Source organism: Cupressus sempervirens, chromosome 5 (assembly GCF_028749045.1).
Source record: "Cupressus sempervirens isolate cs-2001-9-10 chromosome 5, ASM2874904v1, whole genome shotgun sequence".
Classification (NCBI taxonomy): domain Eukaryota; kingdom Viridiplantae; phylum Streptophyta; class Pinopsida; order Cupressales; family Cupressaceae; genus Cupressus; species Cupressus sempervirens.
The window spans coordinates 721,408,962-721,435,021 of record NC_143122.1 but is presented as its reverse complement, the minus strand read 5'-3'; the positions used below and the strand labels follow the sequence as shown (position 1 = coordinate 721,435,021).

Genomic DNA, 26,060 nt, shown 5'->3' with positions numbered 1-26,060 from the left:
CCTTCTTCATCAAATGCATTCTCACTTTCATCTCTCACTGTAATAATCATTCCTATGTCAATCTCCTCTTGCAATGCTTACAATTGTCTCTAGAGGGCCCTAAGACCCTTAGTTGTCACACCTCCATCTATTTTGTCACATTCCTTTTGTGGAGGCACTTTTGTGCATTACATTAAAACCCACAACCAGGGTCCTAGTGTAAACTACCTCACAGTTGATGATCTATCTACACAAGCAGGAACTCCTTCTCTAATACCATTTGGTGGAGGGTACTCCCCTTATGAACACAAACACACACAATAAATAGAGGAATAAAAACAAATTGTAAGAATAGAAAATGGACTTCTTTTTATCTCCAAAAGTATGGATTTACAAATTTCAGAAATATAACATGAAAAGCCACATGAGAATTTTCTTTACAATATTGTGTAAGCCAAAGCCACCACCAATAACCCCAAACCACCTTAGGCAACCTTATGGTTCTTCTTTACATAGGAAATTTTCCAGTGCTCAAGAAGGTTCTAGAATTTTATCTTAAGACATTGAGACCAACAAACCCTAAATTATTATTATTTTTCATATTTTATCACATTAGAGTCAACCCAAACAATTTCATTTTTGTAATTACAAGAAGCACAACTTTCAAAGATCATAACCCATCAACCATTACTATGATTGACTATGATAACCCCGTTTCAAAAATGACACCTCCTGATCTACAACACTTGATTGCGCAAGTTCCACTCATATGGGTTTAGACCCCTTTTTGGAGCCTCTAAGGCCTTCAAAACTAAGTTCAAAGTTTTTGTACCACAAAATCTCAATAATTTCAAATCTACACTTGATATTGTGATTAAACTTGACTGGTAAATTGATATATCTAAAATGAACCTCCATTGATAAAATTAAAACATTCTCATTTCGAATGACCAACTTACTAAAAATAGTAAGCTTCCAGAAAATAACTCCCCACTAAATTAGCCCTTATTGATAAGACAAAATAGAAATGGTTTGTGAGATGCGAGATTGCTCTTACACCCCGGATGTTCCAGCACCAATTTATGAATTAGATTGGAGTGGTCACTTTGATTGTTCTTTTGGTTGGTGTTTTATATTATTTATGGAGAATTACTTTGCATTTGTGTCATGCTTACTAGATTTGAAGTTGATTTTTTTTTCCCCTTCTTTTCTCTCTCCTTTTCTATATCTCATGACCTCAATGTAGTAGTGGTAGTATCCAATATCCTTTTGATGTCTTGGTATCTTATGTTTGTGTTCATTTGTCAGGTGCATATTTACCTTAGCTTCTTTCCTTTCTTCCATAGGTGGCATGTTGGAGGATGATAGTGATTGTTGTCTGAAATGGTGGACATCTTTGATGTTGTTGTGGGTGTTATGATGGAGTACAAAAGCATGTTTTGGGATCCATGTGATTTTATAGATGACATTAATGAATTTGGTTGCATCTAGTGGCTCTTAATAATTTAAATCATGTTGTTTCTAGTGACTATTGTAAGATCTTCATCAAGTAGGAGATTGTTTCAATTAAAGTGTCTCAACCTTAGGAGTCCTAATTGAATTTATTTGGTTATTTTAAATAGTGTGATGTTGCTGATTTTAGTGAATCAATGTTATATTATTTGTTTCCAAAGTGCATAACTTAATTACAAGGTTGAGTAGGAGTTGGGAGCAATTGATATTCAAAAGAGAAAGAGGTTGTTCTATGTGTCAAAAGGATGGGTGTTTTAAGAAAATAATTAATACGTGATCATGCAACATGTGGTATCCTAGATTTCTTTCTTTCTTTTGCACATTTTTGGGAAAGTAATTTGGTGGGACCAAATTTTTCATGCATATATACTTGGAGTAAAACTAGAAAGCTCTTAAACAGAATAATATTTGTTTTAAAATATTATTCATCCAAGAGTTGTGCATGGACAAAGTTTCTAGATATATGTAGAAGATACATTTAATGTGGACAGTTCTTTGACAAATCATTTTCTTTTGTATTTTAAAACTCCACAATAAAGTGTTTCTAGAAGAGTTGTATGTGAGACAATGAGAGGAGTTCATTTTACATGGTTTATCTTGCAAGATTTTTGCAAAATTCTAATCTCCATGTCAAAGCTTATAAGATTGTATTGTAATTATGTTGTTGAATAACAAAGGCAATTTAATTATCCAGTGGGGTTTATATCCCAAAAGGGTTTTGGTGGAAAAAAAATTATGTCTAGTTCAACTTTATGGCATAGTAATTTGTATTTCCATTGGTATATTGTCTTTTGTTTGTCAAGATTATTTTTCTTGAATGTTCAATTTTTTTCATCAATTCATTTGTACCGTTTTAAATGATATTTAAATTTTATAAAATAATAATAACTATTATTATCAAAATGCAATATTTGTAATCTAATTTATTTAATATAAGGAATAAATATAAATTAAATATTATATTTATTATATTATGAAAAAATATTATCAAAAGATAATTAATTAATCTATTATAAAAATAAAACATAAACAAAATATATATCATAATTTATACACAATGTATCAATATTTATTATAAAGAATAAATATTATTTACAATTCTTTTATATTTATGAAAACACTAAATAATTATATACAACCTATATACAATATGAGTCCATAATTACATATTATTTTTAATAGTTCTCCAGAGTATATATCCCCTGCAAAAATGACCAATTAAAATTTAGTATAGGAATTCTAAACTAAAAGGCCAATGGAACTAATATTATAAAAATTAAAAATAATATTAATGTAATTTTTACATAATTTTATTTTTATAAGTTAAATATAAATTGAAAGAAATTAACAAAAAGTTCTAAAAAGGTTTTTGATTTTTTAAGGTATACCTTCCCTTCATCTCTATGATTCTAGATGAATGTGAAATATACATCTTTGACTTAATTCTTTCCCATCTTTGAAACAATCTCAATTTGATATTTTTGTTTCTTCCTTTCTCTATATATCTGTCACAATGTGAAATGTACAAGAACATTAGATACCTTATATTTAGATAAAATATCATATTAATATTACAATATTACAATATTTCTATTGTAAATTTAATTACTAATATAAATTTTGACTAATGATGATAATAATCATCAATCTATTATAATTAATATTTATTAATTTTTAATACTATTCTTAAATTATATTTTAAGTGTTAATAAGTATTTTTTGTGTTTTTTTTTTTTTTTAAATCCATTATAATTATCTTAACAAACATATATTTTTATGAAAATGATGGAGAATAATGATATAATATCAATTCATAATAATATATACATAAAATTGTAACAAAATATATATATATTAAGTTAAAATGTAGAAGTATTATCAAATAATACCTAATATGGCATATAAAAACATCAACAAATTTTAATTTAGTAAATCTAAAAATATTGCAAAAATATTACTGGTTATAGAGTGTGTGCAAGCCTGCCTACCAATCCTAACACTAAATCCGATTTACTTTGTTTCCTCAAATTATAATTGCTACCAAGATTATCATAGACAAATTTACAACTCTTGTGCATGAAGTAATTAAATCTAGTGTCTAAGGCAAACAAAAGAGGATCAAAACACAGATCCAACACAACTGAACTTGTGCCACCAATCCTCAATGGAAGAGAAATGCTTTGGTTGAACCAGTTTTTTTGTACACACTGACTACAAAATTCTATTGTACAATTGCCTCACGAGGCTTACAGATCTACCAAATCCAGTTAGAGGAATTGAGGGCCAAAATTGCACTCCACTCAAGAAGAAGAATAAATGAAATAATAGAATTTCTATTTGTGAAAGCATCAATTGCACCCACAAATCCGGACTTTGCAGATATGGGTTGTCTACCAAGGATTTTTTTTTCTTTTTTTTTTTGTTTTTTTAAAATGAAAAAGCCCACTAAAAATTGATGTTAGAACAAAGTAGGAAAGACATCAATAATCAAAAAGAGAATATAAGTACTTGGGTATTGAATCTCTTTGTTTGATGAGGTCATTAAGATCTCGAACAATGTCAAAAACTGCATTCGGCTGTGCTAGCTTTAATGCATTCTCAGACATTTGCTTAAGCTCTGCAGACTTTGGATCAAACCAACGTGCAACAATATTGCCTATTTCTTTTGGAGATTTACAGAAGACTCCGGCTCCGTTGTCCGCTACATAAGGCACATTGCCAACTTCCTGCAAATTGAGCCAATCAGCAAAACAATTAAGTTCATTCGTAACACGGTTGTCATATTTTGCAAATTTATACTACCATTGTGCTCAAGAAATTCATTGTAAACTAAATTTATAATACTTGTACAGTTTATATGCTAGTCAAATAGCCCATTGGATACTAACATCTTAACATTGTCTAGCTTAAGATCTAAATGCTACATGTGTTATATCTAAAAATTATTATTGGAGAAAAATTCAAATTTAAACTGTGAAGATAATAGTTAGCATCTAACTTACCAATTTGGCAATTTCCTAAAAAATTGTCCTTTTTCAGTCATTTTTTTCGACCATGTTCGATGTTTTAATTTTAACTAATAAGCTTCAATATGATAAAGGTCTTGTTCTCTACCTTACAGAAAGAGAACTGAAATATACTGTCATTTCCACTCTTAGGTTTCATTGTTTTGAATGTTAATGACTGGGGATAAATATAGTTCTGTTCCTCTTTATGTAATGCCAACATTAGTTTGAAATCCCTTGTATAAAATACAGTATCAGGGAAAATTCGTTAATTTTATCTTTCCTAAACAATATAAAGCTACAAGACTAGAAAAAAGATAAAACCTGGGGCAATGAAACTAAGCTCCCACCAATCAACCACTGCAAAATATCCCTTGGAGCATTTTGAAGGATTCTTCGCAGAAAAAAAACATTTGTTGTCCCATTCTTCTATCAGTGTTTCTCTTTAACTTCAGTCCCAGATTGCATTTTTCCTTTTCCTAAAGATTTAGCAGCTTCTTTGTTGGATTTATGAGGGTAAATATGATCCCTAATATTTGCTTTAAGAAAATCATTTGACAATCAGATACAGTCATCATTTATCAAGGCTTGTAATACACATTGATACAATGCTGGACTTGGGATTGAAATATTGAAAAGAAATTGTCCTAACAGCTCTGCAGATATGATCGATCCCCTGATAAAAAATTTGGCCGGATTCGTAAATATGAATGCTCCTTTCGATCCTCCTGATGGATGTGTACATACCAAGTCTGCTATTGTCCAAATTAACTTCTTTACTTTGTCTACACATTGAAAACTACATTTGGCTTCCTGCAAAAGGAGCATACTTAGTTTCCTTTAGTTTACTTCTGTTTTTGCTCACATAGAACTAGGTTTGGCAATAATACTCTTATTTTCCAAATAATAGTTTTTGCTTTTATTGTAATACTGATCTAACCCCTGCAAAATTGTCCAATGCTATATCATCTTCATGAGCTTGGCATATGAGTTAAAATTTGTCTGCTTTTGAAAGGGATTCTGAATGAAATACCATTATATGACAACTTTTTCATTTAATCTAGTGTTCCAGAGTTCATAGGAGAAGATAGTTTGTTGTGCCTAAATCCTTAGTTTCACTTTTTGTTGCATATTCTTAACACCTCTCTGTAGCCTCCATTAAGCAACAGGAGTATCAGTTGAATTTCTATTTTCAAACTATCTACAACTTTTGCACACAATGCATTCAGTGGCATAGTTTTAGAACTATCTCTATTTACAATTGCTTTCACAGGTGTGCTAAAGCTTTCTCTATGGCTATGGTGTCTTCCTGTGGTACTTCTAATCGCTCTAGCGCAGAAACATATTTGAAGTTATAAAATGTACTGACCTAGTATATATAATCTCATCTTCGTGTCATCATCCTCTGTTTGTAGGTTCATGTCCCTCCTCTTAGTTGGATGTATGATTGCCTGCCAGCCAATTTCTTTTTTCTTGTGTCTGGGATAGTTTCTTCTGTCATTCATTTTCTTATTGAGTGGTGGGTAGAAATTAGCTGGATATCCATTTTGATGAAAGTTTCTAGACATGAAACGTATATTCTTGATATATAATGGTTGTTCCATGCCATTCCTGATAACATATGTACCTAGGAACTTTCTCCAATCAATATTTTAAATTTTTTTATCTGACATGGTTAAGAACTGTTTGATGGATCTTAAGTTCGGATATACTGATATATCCTTTATTTAAGATTACATTTTCAACTCCAAGAATGATTGCTCCCACAAATTCCATGTAAAAGCTGGAGGGAAACCCATACTGGCATGGTCTAAGCCAGCTCTTATGTGGATTTGAAAGTTAAACTTCAAATCTAATGTTTCTTAAGCAGACTAGATATGTTATTAACTTATGGTTCTCCAGGCTCCTTGGAATTAAGCTTTTGCTGAGAAAACTTATGTGAAGTAACCACATGGTATCATCCTAATGTCAACCGAATGTAGGTCCTCCTCCGTAGAGTCCTATGAACCTATATATCAACACCTTTTGTTTAGCCTCCAAAATCTCTGTTCTTTTCTCAATTGGAACTAGATTTTGGGGACCATTTTTAATATTTTCTCAAACAAGTCAGTGGAACCATTATTAGTATGGCCTGTTGCTGTAAAATTCTTAGGATTTCCTCTCTTGGTATGTTTTCTGATTCTTGCACAACTGCTACTCTAAAAATTTGTGAGGTTGAGTTTCCAAAGTCCATTGTCTCCTTTCTTGTGGTAAAATGAGTCTGATCAGATAGAATTTCAGATAAGAGGGGTGGACTTACAAAGGGAAATAGCCATCATATGGTTCTTGTAAAATATATGATTTACAATGTTTTGCACACTAAAAGATTTCAGAGCCATGAAAATACCTGGCCTGCAATGAAGTCGTTAAGAATAATTGGAAGTCCTTGTACCAAAGCTTCTGCAATAGTTCCAGGTCCAGCCTGCAAGTATGATTCAACCATATATATGATTACAAACAAGCATAGCTATAACAAGATTCATTTTGAAGAGTTTCAAGTTTGATCCAACAGCTAAATTCTTTAGGCCATGTATATTTCCTTTACAATTGTGCAGTGATACTGGACATGGGTAAGTACAGTCAGGTAATAGTCGAAACATCATATATTCAAATTGAAAACTACTGTTGCAATATAGAGCTGCCTGTCCAACAAAATAAAACAGCAGTTACATTGACAGATGCTACATTTATTTGTGGCTGTGTATCTTTCTAGTTGCTGAACCTTTCAAATTAGCTTGATTCTTGAAGGGAATTAGGCTGATGAATGTTTTGTTCATTTGTCTACATAAGATTCTTAGTGGAAAATTGGAGAAAGTCAAAAGAGTTGGCTCCACTGGGGTCTGCTATTCTTTGCTCCAAACTGTCAAAAAATCTTTGCTAATAGTACTTTGATTTCTCTTATATTTAAATTTCATGCTTTTGCATATGTATTTATTATCTATGTTTCAGCATTGAGCAATATAATTGCATCAGCTTATTTATTTCCTACACGTAGGTTTGGGTTCATTTGCTTAATTGTTTCCTTTTGAAAATCAAAATTTTGCACTGGAAAGCCCTAAGTATTAATTCCTAGTATATACTAAATTAAACATATTGACTACTCTCAAAACAGTTATCCTGTACTTACTCAAGAAAGGGCCCTTATATTTATCAAAGGAAACTCGTATTGCTATTCAGATTTGGGAGAAAATGGAAATAGTGTTAAATGCATACATTCAAACATAACACGTATCCAACTCTTACAAAATAACTTGTAGACCCTTTATGCCATGGATAATAGCACTGATGTACAGAAAAGAGCTTGGAGACATATACTGTCTCATTTTACTAATAGACATGAGACCACAAATGAGGAGATATGGAGATCAAAACAGAAATGAGGACGTGAGATGAAAATGGAACTTGGAAGATTTATGACAGAATATAAGACCATTAGCAAAAGGCAAGAGTATCAAGGGCATGTAAGAATCAAGTAGATGCACAAACTTGCTATTTATATAGATGTTCTTAATCAGAATACAAAGGTGGAGATACACATTGCTAAGAACTCTGTAACTATCCCTGATTGTACTCTCCAACGTTGATCGAATATGCATTTTAAAATTCTATTGCCAATTTGCACAACAAAAGTATAAAATGAAATAACCCATAAGTTGATCCTCTCTGAATCATGTGTGTATGTTTGTATTGTTTTTGACCTGGGAGTGTTTTTTATTGTTTTTGTCATTAGTTTGCATTTAAAGTGGTTCAAATCACATTGTTAAACGGGGATGTGTCCTTCCCCTCTGAAACCCCCACTACCTTCTACATCCCGATAGCAAACCGTAGCAAAAGTCATCAATAGACACCCCTTGGTGGCTTGGCCATCCTCTGTATCTGGGGAATTCCTGAGGACATTATCAAAATGTCTTCCAAAGAGGCACGACGTTGCCTCTACTTATGGTCATCCTTGAAATGGCTAAGGATGTCCGAGACATCCCTCAACTGTCTTGGGGGCAAACCCAGGGATTGCTGACATCAATTTGTATTCAATTTATAAAAGAAATAGGAACATTTCAATAACTACCAAGCTCTTTTAGGTGTTTTTCTCAATCTTCATATATTGTCTAGGTAATTGATTAATGTAATGACTTAAAGGAAGGGTGGAAGGGCTTCTTATCAGCCTGGTTCTTCTTTCAAGCAAATGGTGGTCAGAGAAAAAGAAACGAACTTTATGAAAGAGGTTGAACTTAACACAGACATGGTTGTTGCAGGGACACAAAAAGCACATCAAGGTTCCAGATCTAAAAGCCTTTGCATATAGGCTTTGGATGAAAATCCTATGAAATACTTAGATAAAATTTTGTACTACATGTTTTATACTACTTTGTCTATCAAAAGCTTTGAGCAATGAAATCAGAAATTTATATTCCATTGCTGTTATACTGCTGTCAACTATGTCCATTCAAATTCAATAAAGGATGTCTAAGGTTAAATTTCGATGTCATATATATACACTTCCACCCCCTTCCCTGAAATGTCATTGAACATAGCCTACATGGACAAGTTGAGTGTGGTCATTCTTGTCTTTGTGATTAATCCAGTAGTTAGATTTTATATTCTAACAGATTCAACAATGTGATTGCCATCAGCTGTATTTATAGTAGAAAAAGAACCAAACTCCTCAGGTTTTAGGTGTTTCTTTCTCCTGAACTTTGCATGCTATATCCAGATGCCTGAAAAAAGTTATTTTAATTACCTTTGTTATGATGCAGTCACAAGCTCCCATCCACTCCTCCATGTTGGATACAAAGCCCTTTATCTGCAAAATGTCATTGCCCTAATAAATTAGGTTTCTCATCAAGAGAGCATACATACTCAAACAAGCAAAGAACTTGTCTAATTTTATCATAGTGAATATAAAATAACAGAAACCTATGTCAATAGATATATCAACCAATCCAGGTTATTTTGTAAGTGAATTCTTTTATCATGGTGAATATAAAATAACAGAAGCAGTATGCCGAATACACATGTCCATCAATCCAGGCTATTTTCAAGTAAATTCTATTTAAATTATTGAACTTGATCAAGTGACAAGAATAGACATAGCAAGACAAAAGTTACAAATTGCATGCTCACAAAAATAGTAGCAGATAGATTAACGTTAGCTGTAAATTATTGGAAAAATATTACCTCTAATAAAAGTCCAGGCCCTAAAAAAAGAATGGGCAAATTACATCTTCTTTCCTGTTAAATAAAATTGGTGCATCACATCTAAAGCTTAAGGTCCAAATCTCGGCAAAAGGACACTTCATGGATAACAATAAGTCCATTATGTTTCTAGACATTGATATATGGCAATGACTCTTAGGCTCAGCTTGAGTTTGATAGGACTGATATTCCAAGCAGAGCCAGACTCGGGAAAATTAAGTTGACCAAAAATGGACAAAATACTGCTATTCAAATGAGATCTTTAACCTGGAAGTAGGGTTTTAACATTTTTGTCCTTTGATTTTGGGTGGTTGAATCTTTTGCTTGGAACTGGTGAATCTTGCCAAAATTTGGACAGTCTCCTTAAACTTGGACAAAAAACTGCTTCAAATGAGATATATTCAGCTTGTTTTGGGAGAATCACCAAACAGACTTTGGAGTTTTATGCTCATTTCAGAAAGTCTGAACTCTGTAGTGACAAAGAAAAAGAAATCAAACCCCTTGACTTGCCAACCTCACTTGAAGATGTATTATTAGCATTCACTACAACACAATGTAATAATCAATTTTTATTTACTGCAGTTAAAATTTACAGGTAGGTAACAATGTACACTTGGGTAGATCGCGCAAGTGGGAACCACATTGATAATGATCTTAGGATATACTGTGTAGAAACTGTTGGAAATATAATATTTCACATCAATATCCTACACGTTTGTGAATAATTGAGCAAAAAGATGTTTATTGAAGTCTCAGAAACTAAGAGATCTCTTCCATGTAAGTTTAAAAAATATGAAAATATATAACCCTTGTTGAAGGTGTATTGGAATATAGTCTCCCTTCCTTATAAAGCTACATTCAGGAACCCATCCTTTGAGTTGGTCCATCATTCAACATGGGATGCAAACCAACAGTATATAAAATAACCTGGTTCAAATGGAGAATGACTATCATTTCCTCTTGGAACTTCAACCTACAATTTTTACCTCACACCTAAGTTAAACCTAGGAAATTCTAATCCTTACACTTTCTTGTGAGACAAAAATTAATTCATGAGAAACACAATCAGATATCTACTACCATAATTGTTTGCACAAGTAACGTTTTCCATCAATGAAATGATATAAGAGATAAAATGGTAAATAAAACCAGGCCTAAAAAATGAGATAACAGAGACTAGTTGCAACTTGATCACAAAATCTGCTCCTCTGAGCTCTAAAAGATGAAGTTTACATAACATGCACCCAGACAAGAAAATTCAAAGGATTAATAGAAGTACTCTTGGAATGATTGGTGACTGGAACTAGAATAATTCAGATATTCATCTTTGGGACAAATTGAGTATAAAGATACAACTATTACATGAGCATATAAGAACAAAAAAGTTCAAAGAAAGAAAATATATGTCCAAAAAGAACCACAGCAGGTCAATGGGACAGGCATGTATGAAAAGATACAATAAGTACTCTGAAATAGGAGTCCTAAAACAAAAAGACCTCTAACAATCCAAAATAAATTTTGCAACTAAATTAGGATCTAAATCTAGAAAGCAAAAAAATTGATAGGAGAGGGATGAATCCTCAACATATGGATACATAGACAGACATGTAATATGAAATCATTTTGGTAAGAAAGTTTCCTAGGAAATAAATTTATCACGCAGTCTAATCCAGAAACCATCAAATAGTTTTCCATGGTCTCTAAAACTTTCATGCATTTAATCAAGGAAATTATAAAAATTGAACATGGCCTTCTCTTTTCTGGAAACATACCTGGACAGGCATTTTCCAGCTGATTGACTGCAGTTTGTCAGAAAGTTCACTATTACGACCACAGATTACAACAAGCTGACCAATTGACTTTCCCAAAATATTATTGTACAATGTTTGCTCAAGAGCCATAGCAGTTGCCTCAACTGGGCCCATGCCCTCTCCTCCTCCCATCAGTAGGACTGCTGGCAAGTTGTCATCCATTCCCATAGCCTTCCTTAGTTCAGCCTGATGTAAGTTAACATAGACAACATACACGTGACTGTTTAGCAGAAGTTTCCTTCACATTTTGAAAGCCTCTAAATAAAGTTTCTCACAGCCAAAAAATAAATAAATAGTTTCTAATAGAACATATGAATACAGACTAAAGAGAACAAAAGAAGTAAGAAACCAATGACCTTGGGGTGAAGATTCTTGCTAAATGATGGCCGTATAGGCAAACCATAGACACGTACTTGAGCAGGTACCAAACCTTCATATGATGCCCTCACAGCCACCTCAGTAGTCGGGCAGTAGCATCTTGTTACACGATTATGAAACCTATGTGCAAATGAGGATAGGAATCATGTTGAAAACAGTACAGGAAACTGTTGGATCAAAAAACCTAAAATCAAATATTACAGAAAGCTTTGTATTAAATGGATCTTCAGTAAAAGATGACACAGCAATAGAAATGTTTGCACTTACCATGTAGGATGACATGTGTTCAAATCTGTGATGACAGTTGTGAACATTATCTTTTTTGGGACATCCATTGAGTCAATAATTCGGATGGGAATATGTTGCATCAGAGGGTGTACACTTACAATGATATCAGGTTGGTACTTCCTCAAGCCCTTTTCCACCTTGCTATATATACAAGCAGATATTTAAGATTAGCAGATCAACCATGTTAGCAGATAGTTGAATGAAATGAAGCAAGATTTACAAAATAAAAGTCCTACTAATGTGTACAGAATGCAAACAATTCAAAGGATGAAAATATATGAAATTTGACTTGAATGCTGCAATGGTAATCCCACAATTATTTCAAATTGCCCAATGCAAAAAGTGATGGGCTATTGTATGACAAATCCCTCTTCGTGGTCATGAGCTCAATTCACAAATCACCACGCCTAATTGATAGACAATGAACCTATATGTCCACGTCCTATTAGGTTTCATTGCAGTAACCGTATAATCAAAGGGAAATACAGCCATTCAGTTTTAAGGTGTTGACCTTCCCTGCTTTCCACTTTGGCTATAGGCTATCATTTTTAACATGCGAGGACACAGTTGATCTTTCACCTCTATTAACACCGAGCGACTCGTACAGGTTCTGAGTTCAAGGACAAATTGGCCTCAAATATTGCTGCAGGTTGCTGGCTTTGTGCTTTGATGTTAAAGTGTTCTCTCTCCCTCTATCTATAGAATAGTTTTGCAATGGAAGATGATATGAATCAGCTCTTGGATATCTATGCACTGTATCAATTTAAGACCAAACATTTTTTTCTTAAATTTGGTTCAGTTCTGTACCCCTTAATCTTTGGTGACTTAACAGAGCAGATGTAGATGTCAAAGGAATGAGTTTGCATGCATGTGCTGCACCAATTAGGGTGTACTATCTCCTTTTCAACTAGGTTTAAGTAGTATACATGCATATGTTGTAGCATTAGGGTTGCAGAGGAAGATGCAAAGGTGAAGTTCAGACGACTGTTTATCAAATTGAAACCATGGCCTCGTTTATCAATTTTCTAAATTTGGATTCCCTCCATATTGGCGATCACAGGGTTGCAGAGAACATGTCAAGACCTCTGCCCGAATATGTGTTAAGAAGCAACTTAAGGCTATTTAAAATTGTTTCTCAATTTCCTAGAAAAAATCTACACACGAAAATCAACAATAAACGGTCTGAAGTCATAACCTAGTACATGAAATCTATAACCGATAAAATCAAACAGAGCTTGAAGAATTTATTTAAAAGCTACACCCATGAAAAAAAAAATCTAAATAAGGTCACGTAGATAGCTTCCAGAGGTCAATTTGGAGTTAAGCAACTTAAATCATATCATCATACAATTAGGCTTAGGATCCTGACCTAGCAATGAAGGCCGATGCTGCTGCAAATTGAGGACAATGTACACAACGAGGAATAGTTCCATGAAAAGCAACTTTCCACAGAGTCTCATGCTTCACCAAGAAGTTATAGCTCTTAGGCATTTGATTGAAGGGCCAAGGAGTGTGCTCTTTAAACAAATCTGTCACGTAAACCTACAAAAACATAATTTTCACCATTAAACAGAATCCATTATATCCATTTATATCAAACTCCATGACAAAAACAATTTCTCCACTACTTCAGGTGAAATCCTTTGAGCAATATGAAGAAGAAATTTGTATTCTACGAGAATTGACAATTCGAACTAAAAGTTCGAAAGGAAACATCAAGAGCCGCCAAGGATGAAATCATTCCATGCGAGCTATTCCTACATACTTTTTGTCTTGATCGGAGATAAAACAAACAATCAGATTTGCGCTAAAAGTCCATACAACTACCCTTCAAAAACGGTCAGACCCCCCGGGTTAATATATGCGAAGTACTAGGTCTCAAGTTCTCTGTCTCGTGAAGAGCAAACATATTATAGAACAATCTGTAATATTTAAAATTGTTCTCAAAGCAGATCATTTTTATTCTGAGGTCAACTGTGTAAGAAAACATATAGACAAGAATTTAGTTTACAGGACCATCTTAAAATCTGTATGCAAACAATTTATACCAAAATGGTATCGCAAAAACATCTCAACAAACGAAATACGTGTTCAGTAAAGCATGATTGTAACTAAAATGGGTGTTCAGCAAAACATGGAAGTAAATTGTAAGCAAACTGGCATGAGAAACATGATTTTGTGAAAAATATGTTCAGAAACGATCACAATTGGTATAGAAAACTACGAATGTAAAACGAAATGGGCATCGGCAAAACATGATTAGTGTAAGCAGAAAAAATGGATCCAAATCGATTTTGATCAAAGAAAATTACGCCCAATTAAGATTTAGTCATTCTGACCTTGTACTCATCACCATATTCAATCTTGAAGGCTGCTTTAATGGCTTCTGCAGATGCTCTATGACCACCACCTGTGTCACTCATAAGAATAAGAACCGTCTTCGTTCTTTCTGCGGCTACTTGCATGAGCTCCATTGAATCTTTCTGCTTATTCATCAAAATGGACAATTCCAACTTTAGAGATCGCCTTAAGCCTTGCTGGTTTTGCATTAAGCTATTTAATTGTGTTTATAGTTGGCATTCACAGGAAAAATTCGTTGGCAGCAGAGGGATATTCTCCGATTCTTCGTTGTTGCACTATAAATTCGGAAACACTGTAGCCTCATAGGTTTAATTAAAAATCTCATTCCTTTATCTTAAGAATTGTTCCAAATAATGAAAGACACAGTTCCTTTGAGCTTCTCCGAATAAATTATTAGGATGCCGTCTTATTGTTGTGGCCATTGTTATGATTGGCTGGGGGTACTTGTCATTGCACGAAACGAGGGAGAGTAACTTAATAGGGAAGCTTTATAGCAAGTTACTTCCCTGTCTGAATCTTTGCTGTGTACTGAACAAAGATGAAAGAATTCCATTAAAAATATAATATTTGATCTGTTTCACAGGTGGGGCATATGACAGGGACTAACAAGTATTCCATGCGAGGTTTAAAGAGTAACAATGTGTTTGAGCAAGCAGGTTTTCAGATGGTAACTTTAACATTTCAAAAGAACGTGTCAACTTAATATTTAAAGATAAAATAGATCAAAATGGATTTATAGTTAGAGATTTCTATGTGCAAGTTAAGTTTTTTAAATTTAAAAGGAAAATGAAATATTAAATTGTTGCGTTAAGTGAGAAATAAGTTTAATAGATTCTAGTTCTTTAGGAGAACACACAACTTAGAAAGTTATAAAGATGTTCTTGTGATTTGAATCAAGGTCTTCCAATTGATTCAACTAAATAAGGTAAAACCCTTCAACCAAGGTGTCCACAATAAGTCTAATAATTGAAATAAAGATTATGATTATTATTATAATAGAATATTATACAATTTTAGATTTAGTTTAAGTTATGAATATTTAAATAGAGTCTCTAATACTTTATTCAAATATTAAGAATTAATAATAATTTTTTATATCTTGAAGACAAGAAATAGTTATCATTAATCTTATCTGTTTTTAATTGAATATCTTATCAAATATTTCTAAATAGTAAAAGGGATTTCAACATTTTTACTTATTTTTACTTATGTTTCTTGGGTAATAATGAGGCACTTTGTGAGATATTTTATATACATATGGTTAAAAAATGGTTATTTCAAAGTAGCGCCTAACACCTCCAAAAAGATATCTTCATGATAGTTGCCCAATTCCTACAGTTGTCTACATATTTTAACTATTAGAAGTACAAGTAGGTGGAATTTTAGTTATGATTTTTTGGATTGTCTAATTTTAGTAATTAAGAGTGTAGACGCTAAAAAATGGTTCGCATCTACGACCTCATCACTTCTTCATACTAATTTGTCCCATTTTCTCATTCTACTAACTTCGATCTTTTGGCCAGATTGACCATATTTTGTCATTTATATCACCTTTCACATCATATCAAATTAACTCGGAATCATATCAAATCAACTCGAAATCATATCAAATCAACTCGGAATCACCCCAAATGAACTCGGAATCACTCGAAATCGGTCCTAATCAACTCAAAACATATCAAACATCCCAAATCAATCATCATTATCCACTCCTAGGCATTGTTGTGGCTTTCAGTGCCTTGGAAACCTATCAACTTATCAATCTTATTGATTTGACCTTAGTATTGTCATGGCTCTCAGTGCTAGGTCAAAATATCATTCATGTCATTCAATCTTTGACGTTGTTGAGGCTTTCAATGTTAGATCATGGCATCATCAACCATTTTAATAATATTGACAGTGTTCGTCAGTGTTATTATGATCAAACCTTATCAATCAATTTCAATCCTATAGCATTTATAATGTTGGTTAAATGTTACATATCAATTTATTCATGTCATGTGTCCTTGGCATGTTATCAATTTCGATCTATCAATTAATTTGACCATGGCTTTGATCTACCTTTTCATCATCTTATTCGATATCCATCATCGTCACATTTTCATCAAAGGATACGGTCGCATTCATTTAATCAATTTGGCCAATCATCTGCTAATTTTCTCTATAGGATTAAATAACCCATAATTTAATCCTATTCTTTCTAATCATTCTTCCCAATTATCATCCTCAATTAATTAATTTTATTAATTAATTGATTCATTATCTGCAAACCATGGAAATTCTTAATTTCCTAAGTTCCATTTTTCATTATTAAATCCATTTTCTACTAATTCTTATTTTGTGGAATAAGAGGTTTTTAATTCAAATATTCCATAAAATATTGTGTCATCATGACACTTGGATGTGACACCTCGTGGATCCTCCTTTGACACTTGGCTGAGATTTGCCATAATCAAATATTATTACCTCTTACGCATGTCCCTATTTGGCTTATTCGTTATAGATTCTTGGCTTTAAGTGGGTTGAGGAATCTTATGACGCGTCATAGATTCTCTTCCACATTTAGCCAAATTTGACTCTCATGTGTCATAGAATCTTGCATTTGGCATATTCTGTCATATGCGTCATAAGAATCTCTTGCCACATCGCATATTTGTGGTTGACAAATCCAATGCTCTCACCCTCCATGAAAATTATAAAATGGACATTCTTCCTCTCATTTCGAGATCCGAATGCTGGAGTTTTGAAAATCCAAGTTTTTGAGTCTTAGAATCTCTACTTCTTTGCATGTTGCATTCTTTCTCTCAAGCTTAAAATCACACTTCTAGTATTCTCATGGCATTATCCATATCATAGGCTTTGGCTTCAATCTTGTGTGCACTATAGGCAATTTTGGAGCTACAATCATTTGGAGAAGAAAGAAGAACATGGGAGCTACAAACGGAAAAGGGAGTTGTAAATTATGTTTGATTTCTTTTGATTAGTTTGGCTTTCATGGTAGACTAGAGGGTGCTAATACATGTTGATTGGGTTTGTGATTTGCTCATAGTGTGTTATGCTTATAACCCGTTTTTCTGGTCCTACAAAGAGGATTAGAAGGATGAATGTAGCTAGTGCTCTTCCCTTCTATAAGGTTCATCATGTAAGTTATCTTTTTTAAATTTAAAATAACATCTTAATACAAATGGTGAGTATCAATTTTATAAGATAAACATTAAATTATTGTGTTAAGTGAGTTATAAGTTTAATTAATTGAAAAAGATATGATAATTATAGAATGAAATATTATTTTAGGTTTAGTTGGTTCTTTCTTTTAAAATTGAGTCTTTAATGCTTTGTCAAAATGTTAAGAATTAATACTCATTAAATTTTAAAGACAAGAAACAATTGTCATCAATCTTATCTATTTTTTATTGAATGCACCATCACCTATTCATCTTTAAAATTTTAATTTAATAATAAAATAAATCTAATAAAACAATTAATTTCTTAATTTTTTTTAATAAATAAAACTTTTTAATAATATTTGTTAAAAAAATAATTGACAACTAATCCTTTTATATTTGTTTAATATATGTTAAATTTAATTCTCTTATTATTATTATTATTATATATAATTTTAACTAAATTTGTTAACCTGTAATTGAATCTTAAGAAAATTGACAATTGCATAGTATCTTTCTCCTTTTCTACAAGTTAGAAATGATAGTCATTTAAAAGTAACCTATCCCATATCTTGTCGACTTCAATTTGTCATTGCTGAAAACTTAAAGACTCAACCGTTACCGTTACCTATGTAACTACTCTATATGAAATATAATAGTTTTCTTTTTAATTTAACAATTGGTTACATATGGATTTTAGTTAGTTATATAAATTAACTCGGAGTTCAAAGTCGTAATTTAAATACAAATGGACGAAGTTAAGTAGGAGTCTATTTCAAACACTTGCAAATGAATAAGAATAAATATTATGAAAATTGTTTCATATTTTGGATTTATTTAGATATTAATAATTTTATGTTATAATGATTATTATTTAAATGATATAATGATTGTAAGAGTGATGTGATATAATATGAATAAGATTTTTCTCTTTTATATGTCAAATATGTCAAAATATTAATATTTGTTAGTAAAATAATTTTTAAGCAAATATTAATATTTGATAATAAAACAAATTTTAAGTAAATATTTATATTTGATAATAAAACAAATATTAAGAAAATATTAATAGTTAATAATAATATAACTATTTTTTTAATGAAGCGATCAAGTAATAATATAATTGCTACGTAAATGAAGTAGATCTAAATTGTATTTTTCTTTTAAATAGATTTATTTAAGATGTATATATTAGTATTTATTTAGGAAAATAGTTATGATCTTTAGTTTATTTCGTTTTTAGGTTATATTAGATTTACCTTTATAAAAAAAAAAAAATTTTAAAATCTAATTTTAGTTATGTACTTCAACCATGTTCTAACTATTGTGTGTTGATTAGTGTTTTCTTCTAAAATTAATTTTGCATTTAGAGGCTCAATCCCTAATTTGATTTATACACCATTCAATCTAGTCATTACTACTTGCATGTATCGAACAATCATTTAATGTATCTTGTATCTTGGAGAGAGTTGTCCTTAATCTTTTTTCTAGTCATTAAATCAATGTCTTTACATGGTTTGACAAAAGGAAATAATTTATCTCTACTAATAACCATTTTTATGTGAAAACGGGCTAAGAACATTAATGTAGGCTAAAATTTGAGAGCATTCATCTAATGTTTACTAATATTTCTACAGTATTGATACATCAAGTTTTAAGCCACCCATCACAACATGTCTAACTAAATATCATTAAGTAGTTAATAGCTTTCTTATGTAGGCCTCCACGCTAATTAGATACCAAAAGGATATCTTATGTCCATTTTCATCACCTAATTATATTATGAATGGCCATGTATGTATATGATGGTCATATGGTCATATTTAGTTATTTTTAAATCATGAAATACAATTAAATTTTTCAATAATCTATTATATGGAAAAAAGGAAAAAATATTAAAATTTGTATAATAACATAATTAAATATGTATTGATCTATGACATCATTTTCAAAAGCATATATTACATTTGAAAGACGTGAATAGATAATTGACATAGAAAATTGACTTGACATTCAAGGTCAACAATCAAATTTAAACCTTCATATTATTGCCTAATAATTTTGTCTTTGTTTTCAATCTAATTTTTAAATATAATTTAAAAGATTCTCTTCTTTTATGAAAAGAAATACATTTGTAAACAGCATTTAAATATTGTTTTAAAATTTATATATTTTTTGAAATTAACATAATAATACAAAACATAAATTTTCAATATTTTTTAATTTGATGTAAAAGATAGTTTACAAAGATAATGTGTTTAGAAAGTAAAAAAGAGTTTAAATATGATTGCTATTTAAATTATAATTACTATCAATATATCAAGTACACCTCAAAATGCAAATACTAATTATCTTATTATTTAACTTTTAAACTATTTAATTAACTATATTTTTATACCAATTATTTTTTATCTATAAAAAAATAGAAACATTATTCCTTATGGTAGACTGATTAATCAAACAACTTCATGAATAGAATAAAGTCCAATGACATTAATTTTATATTTATCTAAATATATAAAATACAAAAATGCCAACATATAATACTTACCTATCTCCTTTCAAAGAGAATAGATTTGTAAACCTTTAATCATTAACAGCTAAATAGAGGAAGTGAATCATTTACACAATTTGTGATACTAAAATTAGAAAATACTATTGATAAAAAAAAAAGGTTGAGATTAAAAAAAAGTGGTACAATTCTGTCATTGCTTTTAATAATTGAGATTCCTATGATATTTTCTTCACATGAGACCTTTCATAAGAGCGACTAGTAGGTAGTATATCTACCATTCGTTATAATTTTTTTAATATAAAAACTTTCAACTTGGTGACGCAAGTATATGCCACAAAAATATCCAATTGAATGATTAAATGTACGGTCTTTCAAAATTCAATAATGTTTATTGGCCACATATTCACTTCACAGAACGGATATTCTTTTTTTAGTTTCGTAGATTCGCATCAGGACATGAATCTTCTTTTGCCCGCAAGAATCTGTTTTGAATATTTGAATATTTTTCCTCCGCCGCCGTGTTTTTTTCGTTAACATTTATGATTTCGATGACCGATTTTTAGAATGACACGTCACGAAGCCGAAAAGCGTGAGTCCATTAGCAAAATGTTTTAATATAATTATTTAATTATATCGCTGCTTGCGTAATATTATTGTAGGGATTGAGATGCCACGTGGGAAAGACATAGTTTTGCTAAGTGTGCGTTTAGATTTTGTGTGACCTTTTGCCGTCTGGTTTAACAATGTAGTGTTTCCTAAGTCAAGTATGTACAGCTAGCATATAGATTTTAAATAGTTGTCCATATGTAAAGTGTAGGTAAAGGTCATTGTTATTTTTATTTAAAATATAGTTGGAGGCGTTTATGAATGAATGGAATATTTTCAGTGTCTATTAGGGTGAAGCAATTTATGATAATATTATTCAATTTATACATAGAGTGTTACAAATGTTTAATATTACTAGTTAATATTTATTATATATTTAAAATATGTAAGGCGCTAAATTATTTTATTTTATTTTTTTATGTTGAAGGTGAATGACAAAAAAAAATTAGCGCCTCGATGTTTTTTTAGCATATTTTAATGTATTCAATAAATTAATATGATTATGGTTATTATTTAGAGTACAATTTATATCATCTTTAGTGTTTTCATTAGATGTTCATTTGATATCATGGTTAGTGTTAACATTATGTTTAGAGCTTGATTTAGATTTATTAACTTATTTACGATAATATTAATTTGGTTTGAATTGGAATTATAATTAGGTTAAGGGTAAAGATAAAGGTTTGGCAAAGGCTATGATTTGGACTTGGGGTAGGATCAAGGTTAGGATTAAGATTAAGATTAGCTTTACAATTAACGTTTAGTTTAGTTTTATGATTATAGTTAGGGTTAAGATTTAGACTTGTGGTTAGGGTTAATATCAGGGTTATGATTTAGTGTTATATGTTAAGTAAATTAATATAATGAGGGTTAGCATTTTGTTGTCTTGGTTCCTTAACCGTCAATTTGTGCCAAAATTTCATCTTATTGAGCCTAAACAAATTCAAGTGTGCTAAAATTCAAGTTTTAAAAGAGTCCACAATTTATCGTCTTTTAAATAATTTTATGGGCTTTGATGCCTTTGGCTCAGCTCCAGCTCCGCCCAACACTTCGAATTTTTGAAATCTGACGCCTGAGTCCCAAGTTATTGCAGGTTAATGAAAGCTCTCAAAATGTGTGTTTTCAATTGAAACATTAAGAGGTTAAGAAGTGGGTTCAAAACATGTAATTTCATTCTAATTCTTAACCTCCCTACCCAAAAAGAAGCTTATTAAAAGTATTCCAAAAATGTGTTTTGACCACCCAACATTAACCTCCAAAGGCCAAAAAGGTTAGGCTAGAAATCTAAATTTTGGAGAGGATTATTAACCTCTTTGCCAAATAGAAGAAGTTAAAAAGTAAGAGGTTAATTAACCTCAAGAGAGGTTGGTTATTTTCCATGCCTTCGCCAAAATGAAGAAGAATACAAAATTCTCTCAAATGAATGTAAGGAGACATTTGTGTGGTGTGGTGTTACAAAGACAAAGCTCTAATCAAGCTACAAGATCAATAGGCACATCAGTCAAAAACCATGAAACCAATGATTGCCAAATTCTAGGGATGGATTCAATTAAAAGGAATTCAAATTCCAAAGAGACATGATTGATATTGATAGAGTCAATTCAATTGTTTCTGAACAAGCACAAACTTGGTAGGATAATCATTGATAAAGTACCACAACGTTAGAGAACTCCAAATATTGTGTAATCAATATTCACGATGATTAGTTAAAGAAGGAAAATATCGATCCTCACAATAGTGGAATGAAGTAATAATAGGGAGGTTGGATGAATCAATCAATGATTCATGCTCTTGGTCTTCTTGTAAGATTCTTAAGGTGTCTTTCCCACACCACTTGCCACCTATAGGACCTTAACTGCCTAAGGATCCCCTAGTCTCTCTAGCCAACCCAATTACCAAGAAAGATTCATCAATCAAGTCAAAACTTGATGCATTCTTGCTTCACTCACCATAGCCCTTAAAGCATCATAAAGGCTCTCAACCTCCAAATCTTGAACTAAGCCTTGAAAAGGTGTGGAGGTATTTTCAAACACTTCAACTCAACCAACTAGGTATGTTAGAAGTCCTATTTGATTCATCTTCTCATCTGATTTCATCATTTCTTCACAAATAGGCATAGAAGGCTACTAGCCCTAATTAGGTCTCCTATAGCGAGAAAATAGGGATTTTCTCCGAATTCTTCTAGAGGAACCCTATAAATTTTCTTAGGATTCTTGGATCATGTGTCAATCTCTCAAGTATTTTTTGTCTCTTGGGGTCACTACCTTTCGTACAATACCGTAACTCAACTTGAGTGAATTTAGGGGTTTTAGGGCTCCAACTGGTTGTTCTGCAATTTAGAAAGTATGAGGCTATCAACTAGATTGGTATGATCAAACCCTCTTCACTACACCTTGGAAATTCATATCTTCAATCTCCAAGTGGAATCATAGATCTAGCTATCCACCTCTGCAAGTTATGTTGATTTCTCCTTAGTCTTCCCTAATTGGACTCACCATAGGTTCGCTTAGGGAAAGACTTTCAAAATGGCTTCCCTGCATTTGAGGGCCCAAGATTCTGTAAATTGAAGGTACATGGAGTCTATTCACTATTCCCAAGAGGTTGTATAGTTTGGACAGTGGTAAAATGAGTTAGAACTCCATCTTTGCCAATTGCCTAGACAGAACCAACAATAGTGCAAGAACAAAACTATTTACAAAAGGGAAGTAAATGAACACAAAATTCATATCTAATGCCACATAGAATTGGAAAAACATCTAAGATATTTGCACCATGTTTCACAGTAACAAGTTCAATCCTTTAACCAACTATAGTCATGAAAATGCACAAAATGTTCTCATAAACCACTTCAAAACTCCAATGTTCAATACTTTTGTCTATACAATGGGTGTCCAACCCTGCATCTTGGTTAGGGCATGGCTTTTATAGGGTGGTTTGGTGGTTTTTTTCTCCTTAGGGCTCTTTTCCATCAAATTGTAACTTTTTGACAATGTTGCTCAAGTGACTTTTCAAAGTTGCAAAGTTGCACAATGCAACTTTTACATCTTTTTGGCAAGTTTTTCCCAACTTAGCTAAATGAACTCCAATGCTTCCCAAACTTAACTAAAACCTCAAGTAAAGTAAAAACATCATCCTAACCCATCCTAGACTGTAATGACCTCATGATGACATCATCATCATCCTTTTGCAATCAAGGGCTTTTACATATTTTTGATCCCTAATTGCACTTACAAGTGTCCGAGGACTCTTCCATGCACACCCTATTGTACTCCTACCTATTGACATTAAGGTCAAGTTTGTTTATTAGTGACTCACACTTAGTCGATTGGTTAAACTACTACCGAGCTTATATGGCAGTTTGCAATGTTAATCGAGTAATCTAGTCACTACCAAGTTCTACAGTTGCTACCAAGTTTTAGAATCTATATTTAGTTCATGCCAAGCAGTATCTACTGATTTGATCAGTGACAGTATTAACCGAGTTGCATGGTGTCAATCGTGTTATCTAGTATCTATCAAGTTTGCAGTGTCAGTAATGTGAATCTAGTGTTGATCGAGCCAAGGAGTGTCAACCAAGTGATTCAATTTATACCAAGCTCACAATGTTAGTGTTAACTAAGCCATGCAGTGTCAACCAAGTGATTCAGTTTATGTGTCAAGTGTCACAATGTTCATTGAGTCACAAGTGTTGACCAAGTTCAAGCTACTTGGAAGTGATTAGTATGAACTGAGCTTCTGTGTCTACCAAGAGCATGATGATGACGAGTGTTGACAATGGTTGTTGAGTATCACAACCTCACCAAGTTTGTCTTCAAAACCTAAGTACCAGCAGTTGGGCCGACTTTGTGATCTTGATGGAAATCTATGTTGTAGTTGACTTTGATGAATTGTATTTTGGATTGGTATATATGTAATATATTGTATCACATCCAAATATGAAGAAGAAAGTATGAAGAAAATATAAAGAGCATAAGTGTGAGTTAAGAAGGCTATAAGCAATATAAGGGACAACAAAGATTTATCTATCAGACCAAGGTGATCTTTACATTTCAAAGGAATCTCAAATAGCAAATTAGAGTTATAGATTAGAGATCAACCACTGGTTCATCCTAACAAGTGTATTAGCTAAAAAATTTAATAGGGTAGAGTTAACAATATTTTTCAAATCTCTTTATTGAGAGCATACTTCATTGTTGTTAGAATTTCTTTAGAATAACTGAGAGAGGGGGGGGGGGGGGGTGAATCAGTTATTCAAGGTCCAAATGTTCTATTCAAACTTTTCAGTAAGTATAGTGAAATCATTCAACCATTCATCCATCCAAGCTTTAACTTGTCTAATTAGCAAGTTATTGTAAATCAACATGCAAGTATAACACACAAGAAATCAACACATGACATAGTGATTTACGTGGAAACCCAATTTGGGAAAAACCACCAGTAACATGCTACTCAATTTTCACCCTTCTAAAGTGATGCCATGTGAAAGGCCTACCCTGTTAAAGGCTTACAACACACTGCTAAATGCGACCTTGTTAGAGGATTTAACCACCCCATTAGAAGTGGGCCTAGTTAGAGGACTTTAGAACATTCACTTGGAATGCCACCCTGTTAAAGGATTTACAAATGGCTGTTAGGACAACCTAAGTCCATAGGATTTTTAGATCTAATACAATTGCTAGAGAGTATTATAAAATCTTGACCTGACTACAACATACAACTTATCTTGCAGATCTTAGATCACTTCTCAGTTCATACCCTTTCCTGGCCTTCAATCTCTACAACTCTCAACAGCTTGCCTTTTCTTTCAAGCTTTGTCTCCTTGAGTCTTCATACTCAATGTACTAGTGCAATCATCTCTTCATGACCATTCATTGAAGCAGAGCCTCTATGCTCTTTGTTCCCTTAGATGTCTCCTTCTTGACACCCTTTGAACCACTTCGCAGATTTGGCACTTCAGCAACAATAGTATCAGCAGCTCTTTGTTTCTTGGTTTATGACTTCTTAAATAGAAGCCTTGGAGTACCTTTTCCTACTCAATTCTTCCATTTTTCAATTTCAATTCACATGGATTAGGTAGGATTCATTGCATCTAACCCATATTCTATTTCTTTTAGAAAATTCTTGAATAATCCTTTAGAATTCACCCAAAATGGTTTACATAAGATTCTGTGCCAACAACTCATCATCCTTATCTTCCAACTCATTCACA

General features: G+C 32.2%; 1 protein-coding gene and 1 pseudogene across 3 annotated transcripts; one reads left to right on the top strand and one right to left on the bottom strand.

Annotated features, from left to right (window-relative positions):
* Positions 1–2,538: 2,538 nt before the first annotated feature.
* On the bottom strand, positions 2,539–14,966 carry LOC149558021 (monogalactosyldiacylglycerol synthase, chloroplastic-like). 3 transcript variants are annotated; one of them, XM_089832459.1, is made up of 10 exons: positions 14,545–14,966; positions 13,575–13,747; positions 12,185–12,346; positions 11,896–12,037; positions 11,501–11,725; positions 9,274–9,336; positions 6,883–6,957; positions 4,000–4,217; positions 2,880–2,996; positions 2,539–2,693 (listed from the first exon to the last, which is right to left on the bottom strand). In XM_089832459.1, the coding sequence occupies exons 1-10, from the start codon at positions 14,752–14,754 to the stop codon at positions 2,654–2,656; spliced, it is 1,425 nt and encodes a 474-aa protein (XP_089688585.1). In that variant the 5' UTR covers positions 14,755–14,966; the 3' UTR covers positions 2,539–2,653. The 3 variants fall into 3 exon arrangements, with proteins under 3 accessions (XP_089688585.1, XP_089688586.1, XP_089688587.1); XM_089832460.1 differs by lacking the exon at positions 14,545–14,966 and adding an exon at positions 13,882–13,936; XM_089832461.1 differs by lacking the exons at positions 2,539–2,693; positions 2,880–2,996; positions 14,545–14,966 and adding an exon at positions 13,834–13,951 and having other exon boundaries at positions 3,638–4,217.
* The window catches only part of LOC149558020 (putative glutathione S-transferase DHAR1, cytosolic pseudogene), a 26,016-nt pseudogene continuing 14,920 nt past the window's right edge, over positions 14,965–26,060 (top strand).

What these genes read in the sequence shown, in the direction of transcription:
- LOC149558021 (XM_089832459.1), bottom strand. Translation starts at nt 14,754, where the DNA reads ATGCAAAACCAGCAAGGCTTAAGGCGATCTCTAAAGTTGGAATTGTCC. An exon ending in GTGACTGCATCATAACAAAG is followed by an intron (nt 6,958 to 9,273) that starts GTAATTAAAATA and finishes TCATACTTGCAG; the next exon opens with GCTGGACCTGGAACTATTGC. An exon ending in ATCATAGAGATGAAGGGAAG is followed by an intron (nt 2,694 to 2,879) that starts GTATACCTTAAA and finishes TCATTTTTGCAG; the next exon opens with GGGATATATACTCTGGAGAA.